This window comes from Lynx canadensis, chromosome D2 (genome assembly GCF_007474595.2).
Source record: "Lynx canadensis isolate LIC74 chromosome D2, mLynCan4.pri.v2, whole genome shotgun sequence".
NCBI lineage: Eukaryota > Metazoa > Chordata > Mammalia > Carnivora > Felidae > Lynx > Lynx canadensis.
Genome location: NC_044313.2, coordinates 63,545,482 through 63,571,575, shown reverse-complemented (window position 1 = coordinate 63,571,575; position 26,094 = coordinate 63,545,482). Strand labels below are relative to the sequence as shown.

Sequence of the window (26,094 nt, the reverse complement as noted above, 5' to 3'; positions counted from 1 at the left end):
GTCTACATGTCATTTTAAGTCCATCAAGAGAAACATCTGAAATGGTGGGAGGCAGGGAGAGGGAGAGAAAGAGATGAAGATACTTTTTGGGTTTATTTTTCAGAGTGACATTGTAATTTATTCTTACTAACCACTGAAAACATCTGAGTATTCTTCACCTGAGGAACAGCATCATTTCAATACATTGTATAATACAAAATGCTAGTGCTATGAGTGTGCACAGGAAGCAGCTGGGTTATAGGCTGCGCACCTGCACCAGGGCCCTGGAGAGGCAGGAAGCTCAGAAAGCAACCTGTGTGGCAGAGTAGGCTGAAATTATGTGATCACCCAAGTATACGTTTATATTTTTTCTCAGGCCTTAAGAAATAATTGTAACTAAGACAACTTTTCCTCAACATAGAACACATCTGCCTCTATTTCCAATGAATGATGCATCTGAAAATAACAATGTGAGAAAGATTGTTGACAACTTCTAAGACTGGTTAAATAAACTAAGAGCCAACTGCTAGATAATGTGGTCATTAAAATGATTATGTGAAGATTCTGTAATGAGCGCAGAGAAAGAGCCAAATGTGTAATTATGAATATCTAAGTATCTCCCAAAGCTAGGTATTTAAAAACCTGAAAATTATCAGTTCAAAATTATAAAAAGTATTTGATTTAGAGTGGCGTGTGAATAACTTTTTTCTCTTCTAGATTCTATTTGATTGTTTTTATAATCAAATAATAAATGTGGTAGTACATTGGAAATCTCCCATAAAAATCAGAGACATGCGAAGAATTATAATAGCACATAGGTACAGCCTAAGGCATTTTGACAAGCAATATCTTTCTAAAGATTCACAGTAACTACTCGAGGTAGGCAGGGCAGACAGTTTGGTCCATATTTTCAGATGAAGAAACTGAAGCTCAGAGAATATCACTGATTTGCCTATACCTAGCAAGTAGTATAATGGAAAGAGAACCCCACTATACTACACTTACTACCTTTATACTTCATTAAGAAATGGTTTAAAATTTTGGTACTTTTTCTGTTAAAACAGATACAAGCAACTATATTTCACCACTGCAAGAATTTTGAGTGCAGGGAGCATGACTCATTGACCTTGGGATCCAATGTGCCATATGATATAACTGCTGAATAATCATTTCTAAGATGAGTAAATGAAGAAATTACACCCAATGGCTGAGTACTCCTTAATTATATTTGAACTCTGCATTGTCTTTCAAATGACCAAAACATTAACATCATTGTTCCTCAAAACATAAATAATCCATTTATTCTGGACAAGTGTTAAGATACTTGTTTTACAACTTCAATTTAATTTAAAATGTAGTATAGTGGCTTATTTTTTTAAGTTAATACACCTTTTTGTCAAGTAAATAATCACTCTCAATTTTACCAGTTTTCACAAAATGATTGTTTAAAATGATGTATATTTATACAGTGACGAATAATGTTCGAAATAGTTCTCAAGGGGCATAAAATAGTGAACTCAGCTATTAGAGACACTGGGAAAATCCAGCTAAAGGAATTTCAGTAAGTGAGATTCCACAAATAAAATGAATAAATGAATCACATCAGGGAGCATGCTAAAAATTACCAAAAATGTTCACTGTCTTCTTTCAGATCAAACAATACTTTATGATGATATTTCAAGTTACTTCATTTTTAAACCATGACTAATTACAACGCCAATGCTTCCAAAACCAACAATGATCTCACTTTTAAAACATTCCTGTCAGGATAACATTTTCTTACTAAAACATTACACTCATTCCTTTTAGCCAACCCTAATATTGAGTTCCCAAAAGTTTAATCAGCTACATTTTTTAATCAAATAGACCAATTGTTATAACATTTATGGGGGGGGGGGGAGAGATTGGTTCAAAAATGCTATGAAAAAGTAAATGACTAGTCTAAATGGTAGTCTAAAAACGCAAAAAGAACAGCTATATTTGGTGGTTATATGCCATATTACTAGAGAAGATCTATACAGCCCAAATTTGATCTTTTATGTCCATTTGGGTTAAAAATTAATAGCCATATTGGGAATCTTCTCATTGAACTAGATTACTATTAAAGAAACAAAACTGATTCCTTTATACATTCTGATCACTAGTGCTAGTCTCAAACTCCTATATGGTGCTCAAGCGGTCAGTTAAGGAATTATCACTTAAGAGTGGTCCTGGGCTATGACTTTAACTAGTACACTCTGGATTCACATCAGAAACTCAGTAGAATACAGGTATTAGCAGAACATGAGTCAGTGAAATGTAAAAGATTTTACTTTTTGTTTGACCAACTTTAATTGGTATAAATAAGCAAATGGCATGCAAGTTACATGGGAGTGTGTTCACAAAGAAAATTAGTGTTTGGATTCAGGTATAAAACAAGTAAAATAACAAATCTAGTAGGAGAATGAACACTTCAAGACAAATAATGTCAGTCACTATTTTAAAAGAACTTAACACCAATCACTCTCAAAACTTCTGCCAGACTTCAAAGAAAAATAGAGGTTAAATGCAAGTTCTAATATCACTTAGGTTATCTTCCATGAAATTATAAACAATGGTTTTAAATTTGAAAGCATCTGTTTACATTTTATAATCCTATGTTGTTTTTAAACTGCAATGCTTCAGCATAAGTTTGAAGAAAATAATTCAGAAAAAGCACTAGTCTCACAACAGTAAAAATAATAATAATGGAAAGAGCTACAATTCTTAAATGTTTACTATATTTTTATTTTTTTCAATCATTAATTTTTGAGGAAACTCCATACTGTTTTCCATAATGGTTACACCAATTTACATTCTCACCAACAGTGAACCAGGGTCCCCATTTTCTCACCAATAGTTATTTCTTATCTTTTTTGATAACAGCTATTCTAACAGGTATGAGGTGATATCTCATTGTGGTTTTGATAAGCATTTCCCTGATGATTTTTGATGTTGAGCATATATTCATGTGCCTGTTGGCCATTCATATGTCTTCTTTGGAAAAGTGTCTATTCGATCCTCTGCCCATATTTTAATTGGATTTTTTTTTTTTTTTTTTTTGGCTCTTAAGTTCTAACCCCTAGCAGATACATGATTTGCAAATATCTTGTCTCATTTAGTTGGCTGCCTGTTCACTTTGTTGATGATTACCCTCACTGTGTAGAAGTTTTTGAGTTTAATGTTACAATTCCACTCCTGGGTATTTATCTGAAGAAAATGAAAACAGTAATTCAAAAATGTGTATGCATCCAGATGTTCAATGTAGCGTTATTTAAAATAAGTGGGGCGCCTAGGTGGCTCAGTCGGTTAAGCGACTGACTTTGGCTCAGGTCATGATCTCATGGCTCGTGAGTTCGAGCCCCACGTTGGGCTCTGTGCTGAAGCTTGGAGACTGGAGCCTGCTTCAGATTTTTGTGTTTCCCCCTCTCTCTGCCCCTCCCCTGCTCGTGCTCTGTCTCTGTCTCTCTCTCTCTCTGAAAAATAGACATTGAAAAAATAATAATAAAAATAAAATAACCAAGATATGGAAGCAACCTAAGTGTCCATCAATGGATGAATAAAGAAGATGTTGTATATTTATATAATGGACGACTACTCAGCCATAAAAAAGAATGAAATCTTGCCCTTTGCAACAACATGGTTGAACCTTGAGGATATTATGTTAATAAGTCAGACAGAAAAAGACAAACACCATATATACCATATGACTTCACTTCTATGTAGAACTTAAAAACAAAACAAATAGATACAAGAAAACTAATAAATACAGAGAACAGACTGGTGTTTGTGAGAGGGCAGGTGTGTTGGCAAATGGGCAAAATGGGTGAAAGGGAGTCAAGAGGTACAAGCTTCCAGTTATAAATAAGTCAAGAGGATATAATTTACAGCATGGTATCTACAGTCAATATTGTTATTATGTTAATATTTGAATTAATATTGTATTTAATTAACATTGTATTAATATTTGTACTATAACACATTTGTACTTGTACTATAATACATTTGTATTTAATATGTTGTATTAAATATAGTTAATATATATTAAATATTTAATACAATATAGTATTACTAAATACTACAATACTTTTCAATGACATTTTTATGAGAAAAGACTTACATCTTCTATGACTGTTTTTCAGTGGATAGGACCCATTCACTGAATCATGACATCAATTTATGATTCATAAACAGCATTTTTTTTTAATTTTTTTTTTCAACGTTTTTATTTATTTTTGGGACAGAGAGAGACAGAGCATGAACGGGGGAGGGGCAGAGAGAGAGGGAGACACAGAATCGGAAACAGGCTCCAGGCTCCGAGCCATCAGCCCAGAGCCTGACGCGGGGCTCGAACTCATGGACCGTGAGATTGTGACCTGGCTGAAGTCGGACGCTTAACCGACTGCGCCACCCAGGCGCCCCTTTAAACAGCATTTTTAAAAAACTAAATATAGAACAGAAAAGTCTGATCACGGTGTTATAAATAGGTAGGGCTAAGTACTGCCTCACGAAATCTACCCGCTTATTCTGCTGTACACTCAGTCATGAGGGTATTTCTTAGCATGGGACTCAAGCAAAATAGACTGAAAGCTACAATGCTAGAATCCCAAAACATTTTCCATACCTGAAATATTTTGCTTTTTGTAATCATAGTAAAATTATTGACATGCTGAAGAGCCAGCTCTATAGAGACATGCAAAGAAATTCAGGGAATGTAGACTGATCAACAGTTTTCTCAAGTAACATAAACACAGGGGAGCCTGGGTGACTCGGGCAGTTAAGCATACTGACTCTTGATTTTGGCTCAGGTCATGATCTTATGGTCATGAGATCGAGCCCCACTTCAGGCTGGGTGCTGAGCCTAGAATCCGCTTGGGATTCTCTCTCTCTCCCTCTCTCTCTGCCCCTCCCCCACTCATGCTCACTCGCTCTCGCTCTCTCTCTCTCTCAAAGTAAAATAAACATTTTTTAAAAAGAAAAGAAACATAACATAAAACTGTTTGTGAAGTAATAAACACAATGTTTGAAGAAAGTATCTGAAACAAACCAGGGCTCCTTGAAGAAACCAAGTCTGGGCAGAAAAATACAAGATGAATATCGAACACCTTGTGTCAGAAAAACAAAGAAGCTATCAGAGACTAGGTTGTGTCAAAAGCTGCAGGAGTCGCTGAAGATTTCCCACTAATCAAAGATGGGACAACTTGGCTTCAAAGAGAATAACAACTGTAACAGATTGAAACACAAATATATACAACAATTCAAGAGTTCAAATAAAATCAAACACTGATTACCTCCATGGTTGCTAGGACATCAATTTACTATTCTAAAATTGGGTAAATAAAAGAATCAGTATTTTTTTCTCCCTTTCCTCCATCAATTTTTTGCACTTATACCCAGAGAATTCTTGAAGGAAAATTCTTGAGAAAATTCCAAGTTTAAAAAAAAAGGCATGATAAATTTAGAAAGTCAGCAAATTATAATCCTTAATGAAATAATCAGCAATAGCTGCTAAAACCATTAGATAAAAAATTGATAGGGGCGCCTGGGTGGCGCAGTCGGTTAAGCGTCCGACTTCAGCCAGGTCACGATCTCGCGGTCCGTGAGTTCGAGCCCCGCGTCAGGCTCTGGGCTGATGGCTCGGGGCCTGGAGCCTGTTTCCAATTCTGTGTCTCCCTCTCTCTCTGCCCCTCCCCCGTTCATGCTCTGTCTCTCTCTGTCCCAAAAATAAATAAACGTTGAAAAAAAAAAAAAAATTAAAAAAAAAAAAAAAAAAAAAAATTGATAGGGAACTTTATAAAGGATGGATTAAGCTGGCAACACCTGAACCCACTGGTCAATCTGAACATAACTGTAAGTGGGACAAGTCCTCCTAATGGGAGACAGTAGGAAGTACCTATAATCAATATGAAGTATTATTACCCAGAAAGAACCTGAATCAAATCAGTCCTCTAGATCTAACTACCAAACACAGGGATAGAAAAAGTATTTAAAAAGACCACAAAGATGCAATTAGCTAAATTCAAAATATGGGAAATTCTACAAGATCTGATTTCTTCAATAAACAATGGCAAGAAAAAAGTAGACAGGGAATAATCAAAGACTAAAAGAAACTTAATCACTCAAATGGAACATTGTAGAACTTATCTGGATCCTGATTTGCACAAATTATAAGAGGACATTTTCACAATTGGGGCAATTTGAATACAGACTGGATATCAGATGATATTAAGGATTTATTTTTTATTTTGTTAGATGTGATTATGGTAATGAGATTCTGTTATCAAGAGATAAAATATTGTTAAAAATCTGTAAGAATGATGCATGACATATATAGAAATCCAGTTAGACTGACACACAGCAAACACTCTGACATAAAGATAGTCCATTTTTGAGAAAAACATTTCAGGGGTGACTGGCTGGCTCAGTAGGCTGAGCGTCCAACTCTTGATTTTGGCTCAGGTCACCATTTCAGTTTGTGAAATCGAACCCTGTGTTAGACTCTGCGCTGGCAGCATGGAGCCTGCTTGGAATTCTTTCTCTCTCTCTCTCTCTCTCTCTCTCTCTCTCAAAATAAATAAATAAATAAACTTTAAAAAAAGAAAGAAAGGAAAACGTCTCTGCTTTTGTGGTAGATACTGGAATTCCAAATCACTAAAAAACACGGTTACCCAACTTCCTACTTTCAAAGGAAGGTATTAAGGATACCCCAATTGGGTGAGTGTCAGTTTTGTTTTTGCTTCAGGATGTTATTTCCATTTAACATGTAAATTTCTACTCCACATACAATACTTCAAAATGTCACAAATATATAGTAATACTATGTCACTATAAATACTGTATGAAAAAACTTACGAAATAGCACAACTGTAGGACAAGCATGTTTCATGATCTTCTTGAAGCACCGAATTTATTTTCTTCCCTGTAGCTTTACTTATAGATGTCTTCAGCTTCTTGGCTAGTTTCTTTGGTGTGTTGGTTATAGAAGATTCTTCTGTACAGCAGCTATATACTTCTACCTTTATCTGAAAGTCTGGCCCTGCTTCATTACTAAAATCAAGAGCATTCATAATGTTAGAAATTTAACTTGGTAGAAAATAAAATCGTAACACCCTTTGATGTTTTCATAACATTTGAAATCACAATTTGAAATGAGTTTATGTTAATATATGTTAATGAGGCAGAATCTCAGTGTTTATTTAGTATCTAAATGACCTGAGAGAGTCACTGCAACTTCCAGAGCTTCTAAAATAGGACAAAGTTAACTCAATTCAATCTATGTATACAGGCATAGTACTAAAGAAAAAGGATAACAAGCAAGCAAGAAACAGTATAAAGTGCTATACTACAAGGCAGGAACTCCTTGAGGGAGAGTGCTGCCTGGGTAATCTCTGTATTCTTAACTTGGCATAAAAGGTACTCAACGCATTATTATACCCATATGCAAAAATTCTGCAATTTTAGCAAATGCTAAGATTGGCTTTACACTTTTCCAGACACAGTGAACTACCTTTGCTATAAAAGATTGCGGTGGTGTTACTAACAATAAAATTTACTTAAAACCGCAAGAGAGGGCCATCAGCGGTAGATGTTGCCTTAGATGGAAGATCCATCAGTCTTAGAGAATAAAAATGGCCAATCTACAGTTTGGATACACCCAAGGAGTAACTCCCAGATATTTTTATAGTTTACTTGGCAACTTTTAAACATACAGTATTCCTGGTAATGACTAACAAATGTCAATATTTAGAGAAAAACCAGAGACTCATAAATATTGAATACTTATTAAAAGCAATCATAACAAAGGCACATTTTTAAACAACATTTAGAACATTTGTCAGCAGTTATTTTTGGAACAATTTAAAATATTTACAGAATTTTTTTAAAAATTATAAATCACGTGTTGTCTTCCCAAGTAACTCACATCATTCTTTCAATGAAAAAAATCATAATTTTGCCTTTGTGGTAAAAACAAATAATAACAAAGTGATGTGAAGTAAAGAGATCATTAAAAGGACAATTTTGGTAGAAAAAAATGCACTAGCAAAGTTGATAATGGAAATAAATGTATTTAGATAACTAAGGAAATTTATCCTTTTAGTCTCAATTCTGTAAACATTTGGTGATATTTTGGGGATCCTAAATAAATTCCTTATTCCTTTGGTTCAAAAGAGTTTGTAAGAAGGCCTGCACAACTGCTAATAACTCAGAACAGTACATGTTATTTTTCCATGCTACACAGTTATTTATGGGACACTGGACAGAAGCCACAAAACATGGCTTGCAATAGTTTTTCTAATGTTACGTGAGTGGCAAAACTACTCTCAAATCTCAACTGTTTACCTCCATAGCTGAAAATGGCAAAAGACGTGGACATTCAATTTTACTTAACTATTAGTTAAGTAGCTATTAATATCTAGATACAAAGATGGTGTTTTTGAAACCCTGAAAGAAATACAAATCACACACTGATTTAGGCCAATAGCACCTCTGAAAGGGCCAGGAAAAACTTATGTTAGTTAAAAATGATTTCTATGGCTACCTGAGGAGTTCCTTCTGGCTCTGTATTATGACCACAATAAAATGAGCCTGTAAAAGAGCAGGGGCAATAAAAACAACCCTGAGGATCACCCAATCTTTTATTGTTTTGAAGTACATGAAAGGAGCACTCCATAAGAAAAAGAACATCTTGAAATTTTACCAAAGTGCTTTTCCTATGGTACATATTTCAGGACTATCTTATAAGTAAAGTTGTTATAACTATTTTAGTATTGCTATACCTAAACATCCTGTAAGAAATGTAATAACCTGTTTTATGCACCAAATTCACTCTCTAGAAAATACTGGTATAATGAGACTCCGTTGTATTCATAGCTTGGTTAATAATACTATAAATATTAATAAAAATTAATAAAAATTTACCATATCCAATGAGTCAAATATTTACTAATACTACATGATTTCCACTTTATTTTACGTTGAAAAGTTTCAAATGCAAAAATGGACTTCTTTTGAATAATTTTCAAAATCAATTTAACATTTAAACATCTTAATGCTTCAAAAATAATCCAAAGACCCAAAAATTTTGTCTTCCTTTAAAGAATTTAAAATTTTAGAATTTTAGAATTTTAAATTATTCTCATTCTTTGAAGATTTAAATATACTTACAATATAGTTACATTTTCAAAACATATATCTGTGGTTGTTTTATCCACAATCACCATGTCAGTATCAAAAACTTCAGCTCCCATTTTGAATAAACAGAAAATGGCATAGTGCTGTGATCCTAGGGTAAAAACAGTGCCCCATGAGATGTATCATACCTATATTACGTTAAAAGCTCCTTGAAAATGACAAAGTTATCTCAAATATTTATTAATAGACTCTTATTTTCATACATGGTACACTGTAACCTTAACTTTTTATAGTGACTGCTCTGTCAGTACACGTTAATACCTTACCCAGCCAGAACAAAGCAACTAAGCCAGGAAGTATCAAAAATTAAAACCGAAAATATAGGCCTCTCAGCAGCCTACTGTAACCACCACATTCATAAATTTTATTCCTAGAAAACTCTTTAAGCTTTAATTAATAGCAAATTTATTATTGTATATATACTACTACGACCTCTGTCATTTGGCATCCAAGTCTGTTTAAGAAGTTCTCTATTGTAAGAGACCAAAAGCAGGCACGTTAACAACAGCAAAACATTTTCCACCAAACTGACAGCAAGGGAGGAAACCACAAAAACAATAAAAAGTAGACATGTGAGTCCAAAAAACATAGCTGCTAAGCCTCTTAATTTGGTGATGTTTTTTAAAAGTACTAGGTGATTAAAGGGCCAAAACCTCATTATTGAGAAAATGTAGCTCTTCAGAAAAACTTATTCTCCATAGTAATCAGAAAGATACGCTTAATCCCCATATGCATTCCATTTTAAAGTAAATTATATTTCCTAATTGAATAACAAATATACTAACCTGATTTTGGATTCTTCATATAAAACTAATTATGCTCAATATGATTCAGTTTTTAAAGTATGAAGAACAAAGCTATCACAATAGACAAGAAAGATAAAGGATTATCATATCTTTTCCGCTTTGCCTCTAACAGCTAGAAATCATTTGAGGTTAATTTCTATGACCTTAGCAATACATGGATTTGTGAAGACTATATAAAGCCATAAAATGCTGAAGGGGGAAAAATCAGATCAAGCTAAAAATCTTTCCCTTTTACATCCTATTAAATAATCTGAAGTAACAAAACAAGGCAGAAAAGATCTCCCAGATTCTGGTCAGATAGAAATGCTGCCTTTACCTTTTCTCCTTAAACATTTTCCTTTGTTACACATTTCTCTTCCCCACAACCTGTTACTGTCCTTGCCTAGGTTCCAATCAACAACTACAAGTACATCAGATAGGCATTATCTTAGTATCAAGCAATTACAACATATTTACTAAAACTAGGAAAAAACACAGTTCAGCAAGATACTGCTTATTCTGTCAAATGACATCAATTTATTTCACCATGGAAGCAGCTCTTCTCTCAATAATCACAAATTTACTATACCCTAAAGAATACATTCCAATTATAAATTAAAATCATACATACGTTCTTTGTTGCTGAAGTGATCAGAGTCTTTCCACATTAGTGGTATTCGAATATCTACAAAGGAGGGGAAAAAGAAATGACAAGTAATAGTCTTGATAAATTTCATTTCTTAGAGTGAAACAAACCTCTGAATTCCATAATAGATTCTGACCATTAAAGCCAATATAAAATTTATTATTTAAATATTCTAACACAGGCAATATTTTCTCAAAAATAGCTTAGACTAGGAATATAAAATCTGTTCTATTTATTTAAATAATTTACTAAAAAATCCTACCAAGTATGACTCAAGAAATCAAGTAAGATCTGTAATACGCTTATGCCATAACATTTTCATTTTGTGATTTATGTTTTTGAAATAGTTGAATTTCTCCTTTGGGTAAGCAGTAGCAACAAACATAGCTAAAAACATTTCAAAACCATAAAATAGTAGATAGAAAGGACTTCAGGGCTTCTACTATGCAAACTTGAAAGATGAAAACTCCATGACTTGTCTAAGATCATTGTTTGTGACATACAGACCAAATTCATTCCATTCCATTAACCTGTCTACAAAAGAATTTGCAAGATCTTTGTATATTCATGTTATAAACTACACAAACTACAGCATTTCCCTTAAGAAAACTAAAAAGAGCAATGCATTCCTTCTTTCAGACCAGGAAAAAGGTATACATTCTAAAAGTGATGGAAATACATTTTCTCTCGTTCACACATGCTTCAAATTTGAAAGTAATTGTGTTAATGATCCTTATTTCAGATGTTAATCTAGACTTTTGTCACAGTCAAAATTTTTCCTTCTTAGCTTCCTCCATCCTTCCCTTTACTTTTAATACTCAATTAACAATTTTCCCCTGACATTCCTATGTTATCTATATACCTTCAAAGAGAATCAAAGTTCTACCAAATAGATTAAGATGTATGAATTACAGCATAACACAGGACAGTAGAAAGCTCAATGGTAAAGTGAAATTTGTTTTAATTACTCAGAGTATAAATACCTCAAACCTTTGTGGAAAATTTCTCTGTTTAAGACATTTCCCAATTACACTTAGGACATTTATGTGCATGTTTTTATACCTATTAGTTATGCCACTTTCAAATACCTTCAACTCTTTATGAACATAAGCTATTTGGCTACATTTCTGTTGTACTTCACTTTAAATCCTATGATCCTTTGTCCACAATTTCATTTGTTTAGAATTCTTTTTAAGGTTCTTAATGCCTATTTCTAATTTCCTTTCTAGAAAAGCTTTACAATACTCCTTCATCCCTACCCTATCCAACCAGGTAGGTATGTATGAGTGCCCTTACCACTGCTGCCTTAGCAGTTTTAATAAAAAATATTACTTATTGGGCTCTCTCCATGTACCAAGCTAAATACTTTATATACATCTCATCCAACTATAATTTTAAAAATATATTTACTAATTTAATAGTCAATTGATAAGATTTGTTTAGATTTGTATTTTCTTGATTAACAAGAAGAATGTCAACACATTTATTAGTCAGTTCAGTGAATATTTGTATCTGTGACCCACTTTTTTCTTTACATAGTTTATGGTTTATACTTTTAAAAGTTAATTATTTAATCTATATGAGAATATTGGGTATATGTAATAAAAATATAAAGATTCTTCTTATAACAATAATTGTTCCAACTCCATTTATATACCTAATAGGACTTCTCTTCCTTGCTGATTTAATGATTAAATGGCTCTTTATCATATATGCCATTCTGACTAAGTATCTCTTCTTTGGCTATATGCTTTACAGATCTAATTGAATCATTTATTAATTACTGTCTATCCTAGTACCAATACCATACTATTATGACTACTGAATCTTTATAATATACTTTGTCATCGGTTAGAAATATATCCTTCCAAAACATCTTATTCCCAATTGCTAATTTCTTTATGTGAATTTTAGAAATATATTGTCAAAACTCCCCCTCCAAAATGTTTCATTAGAATTCTACTGTCCAAATTAATTTGAGAGCCATTAACTTTATAATATTCTGTCAATATATACAGTAGCATGATACAGTCATCCTTACATTTTTATTAAGGTTATGCTTGGGGTATTTGATGTTTTTGGTTTTTTGCTATTTTTATTGTAAAAGAGACCCTTTTGCCATATTTTCTAACTGGTTATTGCTGGTTTTGAGAGATTACCACTTTTTGTATATTTATCTTGAATCTAGCCACTTTTACTGAATTCTTTATTAGTTCAAATAGTGTTTCAGTAACTTTCCTTAGATTTTCTAGGTATGCAATTTCTTATTTTAAAATAGTATTCAGTTTCTCTATTTCTTTTTAGTAGTTTCATCTTTCATTCTTGCTATTTTAGCTGCAATTTCTAAAACTGTGTTAAAATTATATTGATATAATAGACATTTTTACTTTGTTCTTCATTTTAATGGGATTGTCTTTATTGTTTTATAATTATGACTTGGCTGCTACCCTGTCAAAGAGCCTGCTTCTTGCTTGACCACAGTTGCTGACTCATTTCATTTCACAACTGTTCTTGTTCACAGCTGTTCTTGTCCTATTAGGGTGGTATTAACCATTTACACTATCTTGGGAGGAACATGAACCCTGACTTTCTCTGCTATACACCAATAGTCTATGGCATATAGCAGTCTTGCCTTTTCCCATGCCTAGCTAAGTCAAATCCTTGAGAGAAGGCACACATTTCTTATCTATTTACCAGGTGGTCTATTTACTGTTCAGATGACAAAGGATGTGTAACCTACCAATATGTGTTTTAATTCAGCTTCATATAGTAGAAATTCCTTACAGATTCTTGCAAATGGTTGACTCAGTTTTAGTTTACAGTACTCTTGCTTTTGTCTCTTTTTATGTCTTCATTGACACTTGTATTATAAAATGAAAGAGACATATGTAATACAATGGCTAACTTGATGCTAACAAGTCCTAGAAGTCTTTCTATTATTTTTAAAAGTAAAAACTTTTGTTTTTGAACTTTGTGAACTGACTTCGCTTTAGATATTGAATTAGTAGTCAGTGAATAAGCTAAGACAATTGCTACAATACAATTATTTGGTGCTTAGTAGGAATGATCAGGATATACCTGAATTATTCTTTTTAATTTTGTAATGATCTGGCCATGAGTGGTAAAGCTGAAAATGGAAAACCCAGGTTTCACCTGGTAATCAGAGAAAACTCAGAACATTATGAAACTTTGTAGCAAATATTCATTTTGATGAAAACCAAAGTCACATTTTCACCCCAATGTCAAAAGAAAATGTGCTTCGTTTTAAGGTGAATTCGTTTTTAATTTTCTTCATTTATTTTTTTACAAATTTTTTACAAATATACAGATAAGATATAATTAAGACTAAGCAAAGATGAAAAGAAATTACATATGTAATTTTCTAAGACTTCCAGTTCCTTAAGTTAATTTAAAATTATCTTTTGGAAAGAAGGAACACATGCAGAAATAAGTTTAATTTCTACACTGAAGTATTTGTGGTCAGGAAAATAGTTTTTTTTTCTTATTTTAACTGATTTTACTTTATCACTCTTCTAAATGTACAGTAAATGCTATTTTCACAAATTGCTGTAGCCAATAAACTATTATAAGATGTCAATAGATGTTAAGTCTATCATGTCATTTGAATCTTCAAGAGCAATTTAACATATCTCATTTGTGTACTTACTGGCACTAAATCAGAAGCAAGAAATAGAAGATTATGTTTAAAGTATTTTTAGAAAATCTCCCTTAAAGATCAATAATACTTTATTTATTCACATTAAAATGTATTGAACATAGTGCACAACTATGTAAAGGTACTGTGTTTGGCATCAAAAGCATATAAGGAGGTATAAAACATGTTTTATTCCAGTCTTATAATTGGAAAGATGAAAACATGAATATAAATAACCATAAAACAAGCAACAGATTTTTATACAGTTATTTTTCTGAAGAATTTTTGCTGAGGGCAATTCCTATGATTTAGGACAATTACATCCTGTAAAATCCAAATCTATCCTTCCTGCATGAGAATTTTGTTTATCCATAAAGACATTTCTAAAAACAGTTCCTTGGGTGAGAGAGCCTGAAATGCAGCAGCATGTTCCCTGGAGCTAAGAGAACAAGGCTTCGGGCCAATGAAACAAGCTAGTTATTACTCAAGGGGTGATGGAGGTCTGCTGTACCCAAAATGTATTGATGAGATAATATTTGTAAAAGGCACATTATCTAACTAGTGTACACGAGTCAGCCTTGTGTTCATTTCAATCTGTGGCATCTCCAAGCCACTGTCTAGTTTCCTTAACACTTTGGAGAAACTGAGACAACAGAGCATTAAGTGCCATCTAGTGGTAAAGGGTCTTCTATCTGCATTAGGAATTCAAAGAAAGAAAACATCATTTCCAGCTGGAATGATAACAGGGAAGGCTTTATAGATGAGCAAACAGATCGCGAAGATAATATAGTTATTTCAAGAGCTAATTGGCTGTCAGAAGCAGGCAGTGTATTGACGGAACAGGGAGAGAAATGTCTGGCTAAAGCAGACAGTTTATGTACAGGAGTAGAAGATATGGCTAGAAAAAGAGTTGGGTCAGAAGGGAAAACTCTGGGGAAGAGGGGAGTTTGGTTTTTATCCTATGGAAAACAAGAAACAGTCATCCATCCAATCAACATCAATGAGCAATTACTATGCATAAGCACCATGCTGGCTTCAGGGTATATAGTGATGGGCAAGACAAACATTGTTCCAACCCAGGAGCTTCTAGCCTGGACAAACATTAAAAATATTATTGAAACTTCTGAGCAGAAAAGGAACAGAGAGTCAAAGATTTGAGTTTGCAGTCCAGCTCAATGACTTACAGGAAGTTATTTAATCTTCAAGTCTAAGAAAAGGGAACTATCCTACCTATTTCACAAAACTACGCTGAACAGAAAACCGCCTAATATACGTAGTACATATGGAACAGCTTTTCCAAACTGTAAAATCTTACACAAAAGTACAGCAAATGATAAAAACAAATTTAGAACAAATATAGATAGAGGTATGCAAAATAAAATGAAAGAAAAGATAGATTTTAGAACAAATATAGATAGAGGTATGCAAAATAAAATGAAAGAAAAGAATGGGCACAGGGAATTGAAATCCCACCAGTTCTAGGCAGATACTTTATATAATTTATTCAGCAATACGAAAACAACCCATCTACAGCATACCTGATATGGCAATCTTTCCTTTACATGCCGCTCGTTCTTTACTTTCAAAATTTGCATCACTGTCAAAAGGAAAAAAAACCTAATGAAAAAAGATCTTTTCTAATAAGCAGTGTTTTAATAACCTTTCACAAATGCCTAAATATTAAAACCTGACATATATCCATGCATAATAATGACTTCCAGTTAATATAAACTACTTGATTCAAACTTCAAGATGTTTAGTCAACAGCTAGCTGGCTTTAAGAGAAATACATACAGACACTCTCTTTGATTTTTCTTGTAAGCTTTACATTTCCTGATGATTATATACTGGGTTACTCTACAATAAAAGTCTTCTGTGAACATTTATTTATAAGCAAATGTACAATATTTGGAAGTGTCCTAGGAAGTGTAATACCTTGGATCACCACTTCACAAATTATATTTCTAACTTACTACATTATAGTTGCCTGAAAAAGTTAAAGAGCTTCCCAACCATGAACTTGCTGCTCAGGAGTACTTTATCCTTATAAAAACCTAACAAATATCAAAAAAATTATTCTCCGCTATACATTTATAAGCAATAATATCATATATCATTTCCTTGAAATTCAAAAAAACTACATACTAAAACAATAAATTAACTCAGGTGCTAAAGGAAGGGAGTGGCTCTGCAGAGAGAATAAAATGGGGAGAGGAAAACATTATCATGACAATAGAAAAAAATCTTAAGTAAAAAATCTCAAGTAAAAAAATCTCTAGGTATACAAGAAACTCCCAGATCTGACTTTAGAATACACTATTACGATTAAAAAAAAATTTCAAAATAGTTATCTCCTGCTAAATCAAATCAATCCCTTGAATATTTTCTAATTTTCTATTTCCTAATATTCTGCACTTAGAAATTAGCATTCAGGGGCCCCTGGGTGGCTCAGTCAGTTAACCATCCAGCTTTGGTTCAGGTCATGATCTCAACGTTCTGGGCTCAAGCCCCACATCAGGCTCCGTGCTGACATTGTGGAGCCTGCTTGGGATTCTCCCTCTCTGTCTCTGCCCCTCCCCCACTAGCACTTTCTCGCTTTCTCTCAAAATAAATAAACCTAAAAAAAAAAAAAGAAGAAGAAATTAGCATTCCATTTCTGGGACAATATTTCTAAGAGTATTCTTTGCACGTTTTTTTTTTTTTTGGTCTCCACTTAATTTGGTTAGCTAATTAACTACTGGCTAATTTAATTAGGTACTTCAAATATGTGATAAGATAAAAACTTTCCATTTGACTACTGTTTCGTTCTAAGAGAGCTTTTGGAGATTGGGTGGGATTTTGAACTATAACTAACTTTCAGAAGAGTATGACACCATCTCATTGCATTTCAGTAGGCTTGTTAAAAAGATTGCAAAGATATTCATTATCATATGCCAAAACTTGAAAACAAAATATGTAAGTCTACTTCTCTTACTCTCTTACTGAATTAAGCACATAAGCATTTTAGGCAAAATATATTCCAAATGCACTGAAATAATACACTGATGTACTTAAGTTGATAAACTTACATAAGACAAGTATATAATTATTTTTAGAACTACATGAGGTATAACTAAAGTAATGTAGTAGATTTAAAGCCATAAACTCTCAGGATACTATCTAATTACTTTATGGTCGCACTAGTATTTAAGTTAAAATAGGGAATTCATTAAGTAAAAAATAAAAGTACTCATTGATTATTTCAAGATAATGTTTCACTGAATCATAAGTTTAAAAAGAATCAAGTTCAGTATTTTATACTCAAGTTTAGTTTGTCACACTGGAGAACATTAGCTTGCTTATTAGTTCATCACAAAGTGAAAAGTTCAATTGAATAAGGCACACTACAAATCAAACACAAATCTCAATTTCCTCAGGTTGGTGTAAGATGTACAATATAAATACAGTTGGCTGGCATTTTTAAGCAATATTTCTAAAAACACCTTCTATATGAGCAATGCATAATATAAATTCCTAAAATACTTATTTCAGTGAGAAAATACAAGAAAGCTCTAATATTGGTAAGTAACTTGAGTATTATAGAATGTAGGTCATAGATTACACTAAAGTTGAGATCCATTAGGTATTTCTAAATTTGATTAAACTTAATGCTTTAGCAGGTAAGTGAAATTCTGAAATATTAGAACCACCAAAAGCAAAATGGCTGAATATTTATCAAAAAAAAATTTTTTTCCCCTCCAAACTCTTCAATCACCTGGCAGAGTATAGCTTTCTTCCCTGTAATTACAAATCACTTACACAGGCATTTCCAGGGCCAGCCAACAAAGTTATTACATCAAATATTATCAAACTATAATATAGATCCATTTAACCATATTCTCTTATAGAAAAATTAAGTCTATGTTTTAAAAAATGAGACAAACTGAAGCAATTAAGCCTCATTTTGCTGAAGCCTGAATTATTTTCAATTCAAATAACTCCTCAAACTGTTATTTAGGGTGCTAAAATGTGATGTTTTTCTAATTAATCCAAATTGACAATAAAATTGTTAAACATTCTCTGTTTAATAATGTGCTACTGTAGCTAATAGTTTGCTACAGTTAAATAAATACTTGTTTGAAAATCTGCAATGTTAATGCCAATTCTAAATGCTACAATTAGAGAGCCAGCTTGAGGGAAAAGCAAATAACCACAAAATTATCTAAACAGAAGCACAGCTAAATAATAGCACACCTTATTCTTATAAACCTAGTTTAGAGCATTATTTTGGTAAGACTTGTAAAAGCTAATTTAAAAGAGATAAAAATATGAAAGACAAACTTTTAACTTTGCTTTATTACTTAATTTCTGCCTGTAGGTAAATAAAATGACCAACAGAGGGTGCCAATCAACCACTTTGTTGCTCAAAAATCTGTATTGAGTAAATACAGATTATCCTATTTTATATTATTCAATATGGGAATTTAAAATAGCATTTATTTGCCAAAGTTAACAAGGTATAATGAGAAATTGATGAAAGTATTTTATATTTTCTTAATGAAGCACTAAAAGAATTCTAACTGGGATTCCATTATTTGGAAGCAGGTTATAAAATCCTTCACCTCTTATGCAAATAAGTGAAAACTAAAATATTCAGAAGTGCTTTATTATGGAATTTTAAACCATCCTAAAATTATGTGGTATAAAATTAATAACTTCATAAGTATCTTAAAATTGTAAAGATGAGGTTTCTATTTCAAACTTTGATATAAAAGACTCTTTCAACAGACACCCAAACAATATAAAGTTTAAAAAATAAAATCAGCAATGTCTTTAATATACCATGTTTTATTATAGAAATACCAGGAGTACACAATTTTCATTTGCCACCTATACTTTTTCTTTTTTTTAGTTATAGTACATAAGTAATAAATTAGGCAACTGGAGTATAAGAAACTGGTTATTGTGGCATTATTAAAATCACAATTATGTTGAATGATATACATAATTAGGTGCTACAAATTGCTTTGACTAATATTGTTTTTACAAAACCAAATAAAGTATTTCAGAATTTAAGAGATATATTGGCAGGTTTGGGTAGGAGGGAATATTATTGCTAAAATGTAAGCTCTGTAAGCATATGGATTTTTTTGGCCTATTTTGTTCACTGCTGAATCACCAGTACCTTCAAGACACTCAATAAATGTTTAGTGAATACTAAATGAAGTGAAATATATATGGTCATTTTGATGGAGCAGGGGACATTTAGTAGATTCAGACTGAAGTCTTAGGTTTGAATCTTACCATCAATAAATAACTAGTTATGTGAAAGAATTGCCATTAACCTCTTGGCCTCAGTATCATCATCTGTAAAACAGAAGTATCCATCTACCTCATAGGTACTGAATGAAATAATATTTTCAATGAATCTATATCATTCTTAGAAATGTTACACAAATACAAAGATTACTGAGGATTACTGTGTATTTATATTTTTGGCCTCAGTATTTAACATGGAGCTTACATGGAAGAGGCACTAAAGCATTTGTTAAAGTGATCAGAGTCCCAGTTCCAGTTCCTGTAAGATAATGGTAGTTAAATTTGAATTTCTTCAGGTATCTTATAAAAGTTTTCAGATTAACAAGGAAAGCAAATAAAATCACCTATAGCCCATACTTACAGTGTAACTAGAAAACAGAGACTATAAAAAATTTACATTTACATGTAAATAGGAGAAATTAACAACTGAAACCATCAAAGCCAGCTCCTGGAGGCCTTACCCAAGTAGAGTCAGATACCCATTGCAAAACACAATATCAACTTTTGATGTCCCCTAGAAGAAAAGAAAACTGATAAAAGACCTGGTGGATACCATAGCACTGGTTCCTGGGGAGTTGAAAGGGAAGGACTCCAAAAGAATTCTGGTTCTGAAGTCGTTAGTCTTGTGGAGAAGGGAGACACACAATGAGGGAGGTATCCTTTGAAAGGCTGGACATGCCAAAAAAAAAAAAAAAACCACAAAAAAAAAAAACCAGGAAGAAGAAGAAGAAGAAGAAGAAGAAGAAGAAGAAGAAGAAGAAGAAAGCAACTGAAGTTAAAAACCCCAAGAAACAAAATCATACCAAAAAATCAGGAAACCAACTAACCAACATCCCTAAGTCATCATTTATTAAAGAAATTTGTCTTCACAGTTCAAATAATAGAAAACACTCTTGGTCAAAAAAACAAGTAAGCTCTTCTGCGCACCTATCATCACTTGGCCCAAGAAAACTCTACATGCTACATATTTAACTAGGGACAAAGAAAAGGACCCAAACATCCATAGAAAGCTACAATAAAACAAAAGTAGGAGTCGTCAAAATGCTTCAACATTCCACAAACCACTCTCCAAAAAATATAAAATAACAAAAATATAATACTCCAAAATGAACTGAGTGCAGTTAAATAAGCTATTGCAAATGTGAAAGAAGTGGGGAATCTGAAATCTAAAGCCTCAGACTGGTAAAGGACAAATAATAGGTAAATATGCAAAAAAAGAAAAAGAAAGAAAATTAAAAAATGAGAGGTAGGAACGGGAAACAAACTGGAAAAAGAAAAATAAAATCATTTCTGAAATGAAGGGTAAAATACAGTGCCCAAGAATGAAGACATAAAACTGAAAGTATATTAAGGGACATAATGGATGAGAATGAAAAGAGCAAAAAGAGCAAAATTAGATAAAGATTTTAAAAATATCAAAGGAAAGTGATAGACATAGAAGACAGGCAAAGAAGATCCAACTTATGTGTAATTGAAGTCCTTAGATTTGAAAAACAAAGTAAGGAGACACTTAAGTGCTTTATTCTAGAGGCTTTAACTCCAAGAAAACTGTCTGAAAATAAAAGAACTGGATCTACATACTGAAAGGGTTCTAAGTGAGCCAAAATGGTCAGCCTTTAAACATACTCCACTAAAATTATCAGACTTTGGATAGCAAAAACTATTTTCAGCCTCTAGACAAAAAGACCAAGTCATTTACAAAGCAAGGAAAATTAGACATTAGATTTTTTTATAAGAAAACAGGGATGTGAGGTTTTCAAGAAACTCCAGGAAAGAAAGCATTGGCCAAGGATTTTTGTATACACCCAAGCTGTCCTTTTAAAGATCAACACTAAAGAAAAGCACTTTAAAGATAAAAGAATATGAAGAAAGCTATACTCACATTGAGAAATCTACTAGATCATAAACTTCCCTCAAACAAGATATGATTTTGGAAAGTACAACAAAAGGTCAGGTAGTGAACATTATACATGTTTAAAAGTGGATCAAAGACTAAAACAAAAGTGGAGACACAAGTACAAGATTAGTATGTATTATCTACTCCATCACAGGAGAACTGACCACAACCTAGAAAAAGATAATACTAAACTAAAATAAAATAAAATAGAAAGGTACAGAAGGAAAAAATGGAAAAATAAAATGAGTTCATTGATCTCCACGTAGATGAAAAGTGAAAATAAAATGATATCATTCAAAGTAGAAAAAGAAAATAGTAGAAGCCTAAGGGGAGGAATAAAAAAGAATTAAAGTGATTATAAAATTACCAGTATAGTTTTTTAATATAAAGTTCTAGTAACTACTATAACCAATAACTCTTTTTAAATTAAATAAAATTTTAAAAAGCAGAGAAGATAGGCGACATACTGTAAGACAAACTGCAATTATAACATACATAAGTTAACATAGCATAAAAGAATATAACAAAGTCAAAGCTAAATATATCAGTAATATAAATGTAAATAGGCTTATTAAATCCCCTAGTTAAAGGATTTTCAGATAGGTTCACAATTTAAACCCAACTCTGGATGAATACAAGAAATACACCTTCAACAAAGTGATTCATAAAGGCTAAAATAAAGAGATGGGCAGAGGTAAACCAAACAAATGCAAACACTAAAAATGCCTGGGATTATGATCTTGTTATCAGGCAACCCCTAAATTGGAGTCTATGTGACAAGCACTATGTGACAACAGTAACAAAAGAACACTTGATAACAATGCTAAAGGCCGCAATTGACAACATGTGTGTAACAAGCACTAAGATACCAACCGTTTCATAAAACGAAAAGTAGGAGATATACAAGGGGTAAGACAGAAAAACTTTAGTAACAAAAATCTCAACCTATCTTTCAGTCCAAGACAGTTCAAGTGGCCCAAAAATAAGCCAGGCTGTAGAAGATTTTAAAAACAATAACATATATCTTTTGAACAAATATGAAAGTTTGTACCCTGATAAAAAGAAATGTGAGAACTTTAAAAGGCTGTGAAAGTTATGAAAATTAACTATATTAAGTCAGAAAGAAATTATATTTCTTAAGATAGAAAAAATAAAAATCTGATCAAGATAAAAAATGCATTCCTCTTTTAGTATGTCAGAGTAGCTCATATTAGAAAAACTCTACCTCCCCCTCTTATGTTTTCCACAGAAAACAATATAAAGTCTGGAAAAACTACTTAAAAAACAACTACCTGAAGGGACTGGCAAGCAACCAAAAGTAAGAAGAAGTCAGAGAAGAGTCAACACTAGAAGGAAGTATACTCATACAATGGAATACTACTTACCAATAAAGAGGAGAAAATCACTGATACATGCTAGTTACATAATGAATCTCAAAAGTATTATGTATGACAAAGGAAAAAAGAGAGTACATACTGGACAATTGCATTTACATTAAGTTCTAGAACAAGCAAAACCTATGGTGGAAAAAAAAATCAGTTAACAATGGTTGCCCCTTAGAGTAGGGGCAGAGTTAGGTAATACTAATTGGGAGTTGGGGAAAAAGAAACATGACATATCCAAGAAGTTCAGTTTAGTCCAAGGGTAAAAAGGGAAACTCAAATTGAAACACTAGATGACCCTGTTTATGAAACTGAAAGAAAAAGATCACTTTAAGGAACTTTTAATCATGGTCTCCTGTCTATCCACAGGAATGTATACATGTTTGCGCATACATAGACACATGTACAAAAAGACCTTTCTTCGAATTGCATCACAAAAAATAAGATGAATTGATAAACATGTACATGTACAAAAAGACCTTTCTTCGAATTGCATCACAAAAAATAAGATGAATTGATAAACAGATGAATTTAGAATAAAGAAAATATAATTAAAATATTAATTGTAGAATCTAGGTGGTGGGTATATGAGTCTTCATTGTACAAGTCTTTCAATCTTTTTGTATACTGGAAATTTTTTCTAACTTCTGTAAGCTGGAAAAAAATGCAAAGAAATCTTGAACTGGCCTAGGTCAGTAATCATATTGATACTAAAATTATGAAACTACTTTACATAATCACATTATTAAATAAGGAAATAGGATTACTGTTATTATGAATTAAGATTTTCAGAATAACAAAGAGACGCAAATATAAAATAATTGAAGAAAACAAAAACCTAAAAATATCAATATACACTCATAATTTAAAAAAATTTTTTAAGTTTATTTATTTTGAGAGAGAGCACACATGCGTGAGGTGAGGGGCAGAGAGAGGGAGAGAAAATTCCAAGCAGGCTCCATTGTGACACAGTGCAGAGCCCAACAGGGGGGCTTGAACCCACAAACCATGAGATCATGACCTGAGCCAAGATCAAGACAGATGTTTAACTGACTGAGCTATCCAGGCACCCCACAAACTCCTAATTTTTTAAAAAGTCTCTCCCATAGCTATGTCTACTAAAAAGGTCTAAAAGCAGTGATCCCCGGTAGCAATGAGCACACCCAGTGCCCAGATCTTGATTTCAAAGTATCATTTACCATTAAAGGGAACCAGAACTCATTAGACAAATGGCTGATTCCAGGTATATGGCACAGAAAATGCAAGACAAGCCTAGGTCATCTTTTCATGCTAGAAAGTAAGGAAGTTCTTAAAGACTAATAGAGGCAAGTCAAAAGAATAAAGAAGCCATTTTGAAGGAACTTCCATCAAACAAATTTGGGACAATTTATCTATCAAAAAGATTAATGACTATAAATGATATAATACACTGAATAAATAACAATCCATGAAGCAGTGGGAGAGAAAGGAGAGAAATGCCCTTTCTTACAGAAGATTAGCTAAAAAGTATAGAAAAAATAATAGGGTTAGATAATTACTATCTGCAAACCTCATTGTAATGATGTAGGCAAGGATCATAAATGGATAAAACCGCTAAGTAAAAGCTAGTTAGATAACAGAATATAACAGATAACAGAATATAATGTCCCACAGATTACTTGTGAATTGCAAAGGAAAAACCATTATACCACAAAGGAGAAATCAGGCAACTTCCATCCAAACCAAGGGATCAAACTGCATCACACAGGGTGGTAAAACCAATTATCTCTTCACATTACACTGGCAGCATGTATCTTGCTCAATCTGCCCTAAAACAATTCTTGCCCCAAAAATGTTTAACCTGAGTCTTATTAATAAGCCATTAGATGCAAATTCCAGGTACAGCTAAAACAGGAAATAGGATAAAAGGTCAATGATACCATAAGAAACAATTAAATAAATACAAAATACAGGACATTCATAAAGGATATTTGTCAGAAGTGCAGACTCTTCAAGGCATTAATGGCAAGGAGTCTTTATAAAAAAGTAAAATGATTAAAAGAAATTAAAGAGACATACCCAAATGTATTATATGAACCTTGACTGAATTCTGGTTTTAGAAAAACAACCAGAAAGGATTTTCTTTTAACAACTAGTTGAAAGTGAATTGAGACTGAATGTTAGATTATTACTATGGAATTATTGTTAATAATTTACATGATAATCATATTTTGGTTATGTAGTAGAATGTTCCTCCTTTTAGAACCACTGAGATGTATATGCCATGCTGTTTGCAACTTATTTTCAAATGGACCAACACAAAAAAGGAAAAAGGTATGTGTGTGCATGTAGCACAAAGACAGAGGGTGAGTAGATGAACTATATGGTAAACTATTAACGGTCTGCCAAGGTAGAGAATATACTATTCTTACAATTTTTATCATACTATTCTTATTTTTTTTTACATATGAAATTTCGTAATAAAAAGTTGATTAAAAAACTGAACAAAGTAGGGAATAAGAAATGAAAATCTGTAACATAGCAAGCATAGAGGACAACAAAAGTCAGAACCTAAGAATATACAAAGAAATTGACAAAAAGAATGTTAGGAAATTAAAACCAAGGTTTATACCTCTTTCAGTTTATAATGTGATATTTATGCACCCTTAGCATACCTGGCACCTAGAAGTCTGTCAGTTAACAACTGTTAACGTGCTAGCTAGCCTTCTAAACTTTCTTGAATCTTGCTATCCCTTTGCTTTTCAACTTTGGCTTCATCTTCAGCCTCAACCAAACACATCTCTTCACTGCTCTTAAATAATAAATGGTCAGGGGTGCCTGGGTGGCTCAGTCGGGTAAGCGTCGGACTTCAGCTCAGGTCATGATCTCACCCTTGTGAATTCCAGCCCACATCTGGCTCTGTGCTGACAGCTCGGAGCCTGGAGCCTGCTTCGGACTCTGTTTCTCTGTTCCTCCCCTGCTCACACTCTGTCTCTCCCTCTCAAAAATAAATAAACGTTAAAAAAAATAATTCATGGTCATCTTTCACCCTGAGCTTTTATTTTGCTATTTTTCTTTCTTGAAATGCTACTTTCTTCCTACTCACCCAACCAAACTAGATCATCCTTCATGATCTCGAAGATCATGAAGACCCAATTCTTCCACTAGATCTTCTTCAATTCTATCATTTCATCCTGATTTGACTCTTCTTTAACAAAGCTAAAAATTATATTAATTTGTTTATATTTTATAGTAAAATTTTA

The 26,094-nt window shown here is 32.7% G+C and overlaps 1 protein-coding gene across 1 annotated transcript in view; it reads right to left on the bottom strand.

The window, feature by feature from the left end:
* RTKN2 (rhotekin 2) overlaps nt 1–26,094 on the bottom strand; it is a 74,293-nt gene that overhangs the window by 38,495 nt on the left and 9,704 nt on the right. The window contains exons 3-6 of the mRNA XM_030335168.1: nt 15,814–15,872; nt 10,606–10,659; nt 9,163–9,280; nt 6,850–7,044 (exon numbers count right to left, since the gene is read on the bottom strand). Of these exons, the coding sequence (XP_030191028.1) occupies nt 6,850–7,044; nt 9,163–9,280; nt 10,606–10,659; nt 15,814–15,872 (426 nt within the window). The remainder of the gene's footprint in view (nt 1–6,849; nt 7,045–9,162; nt 9,281–10,605; nt 10,660–15,813; nt 15,873–26,094) is intronic.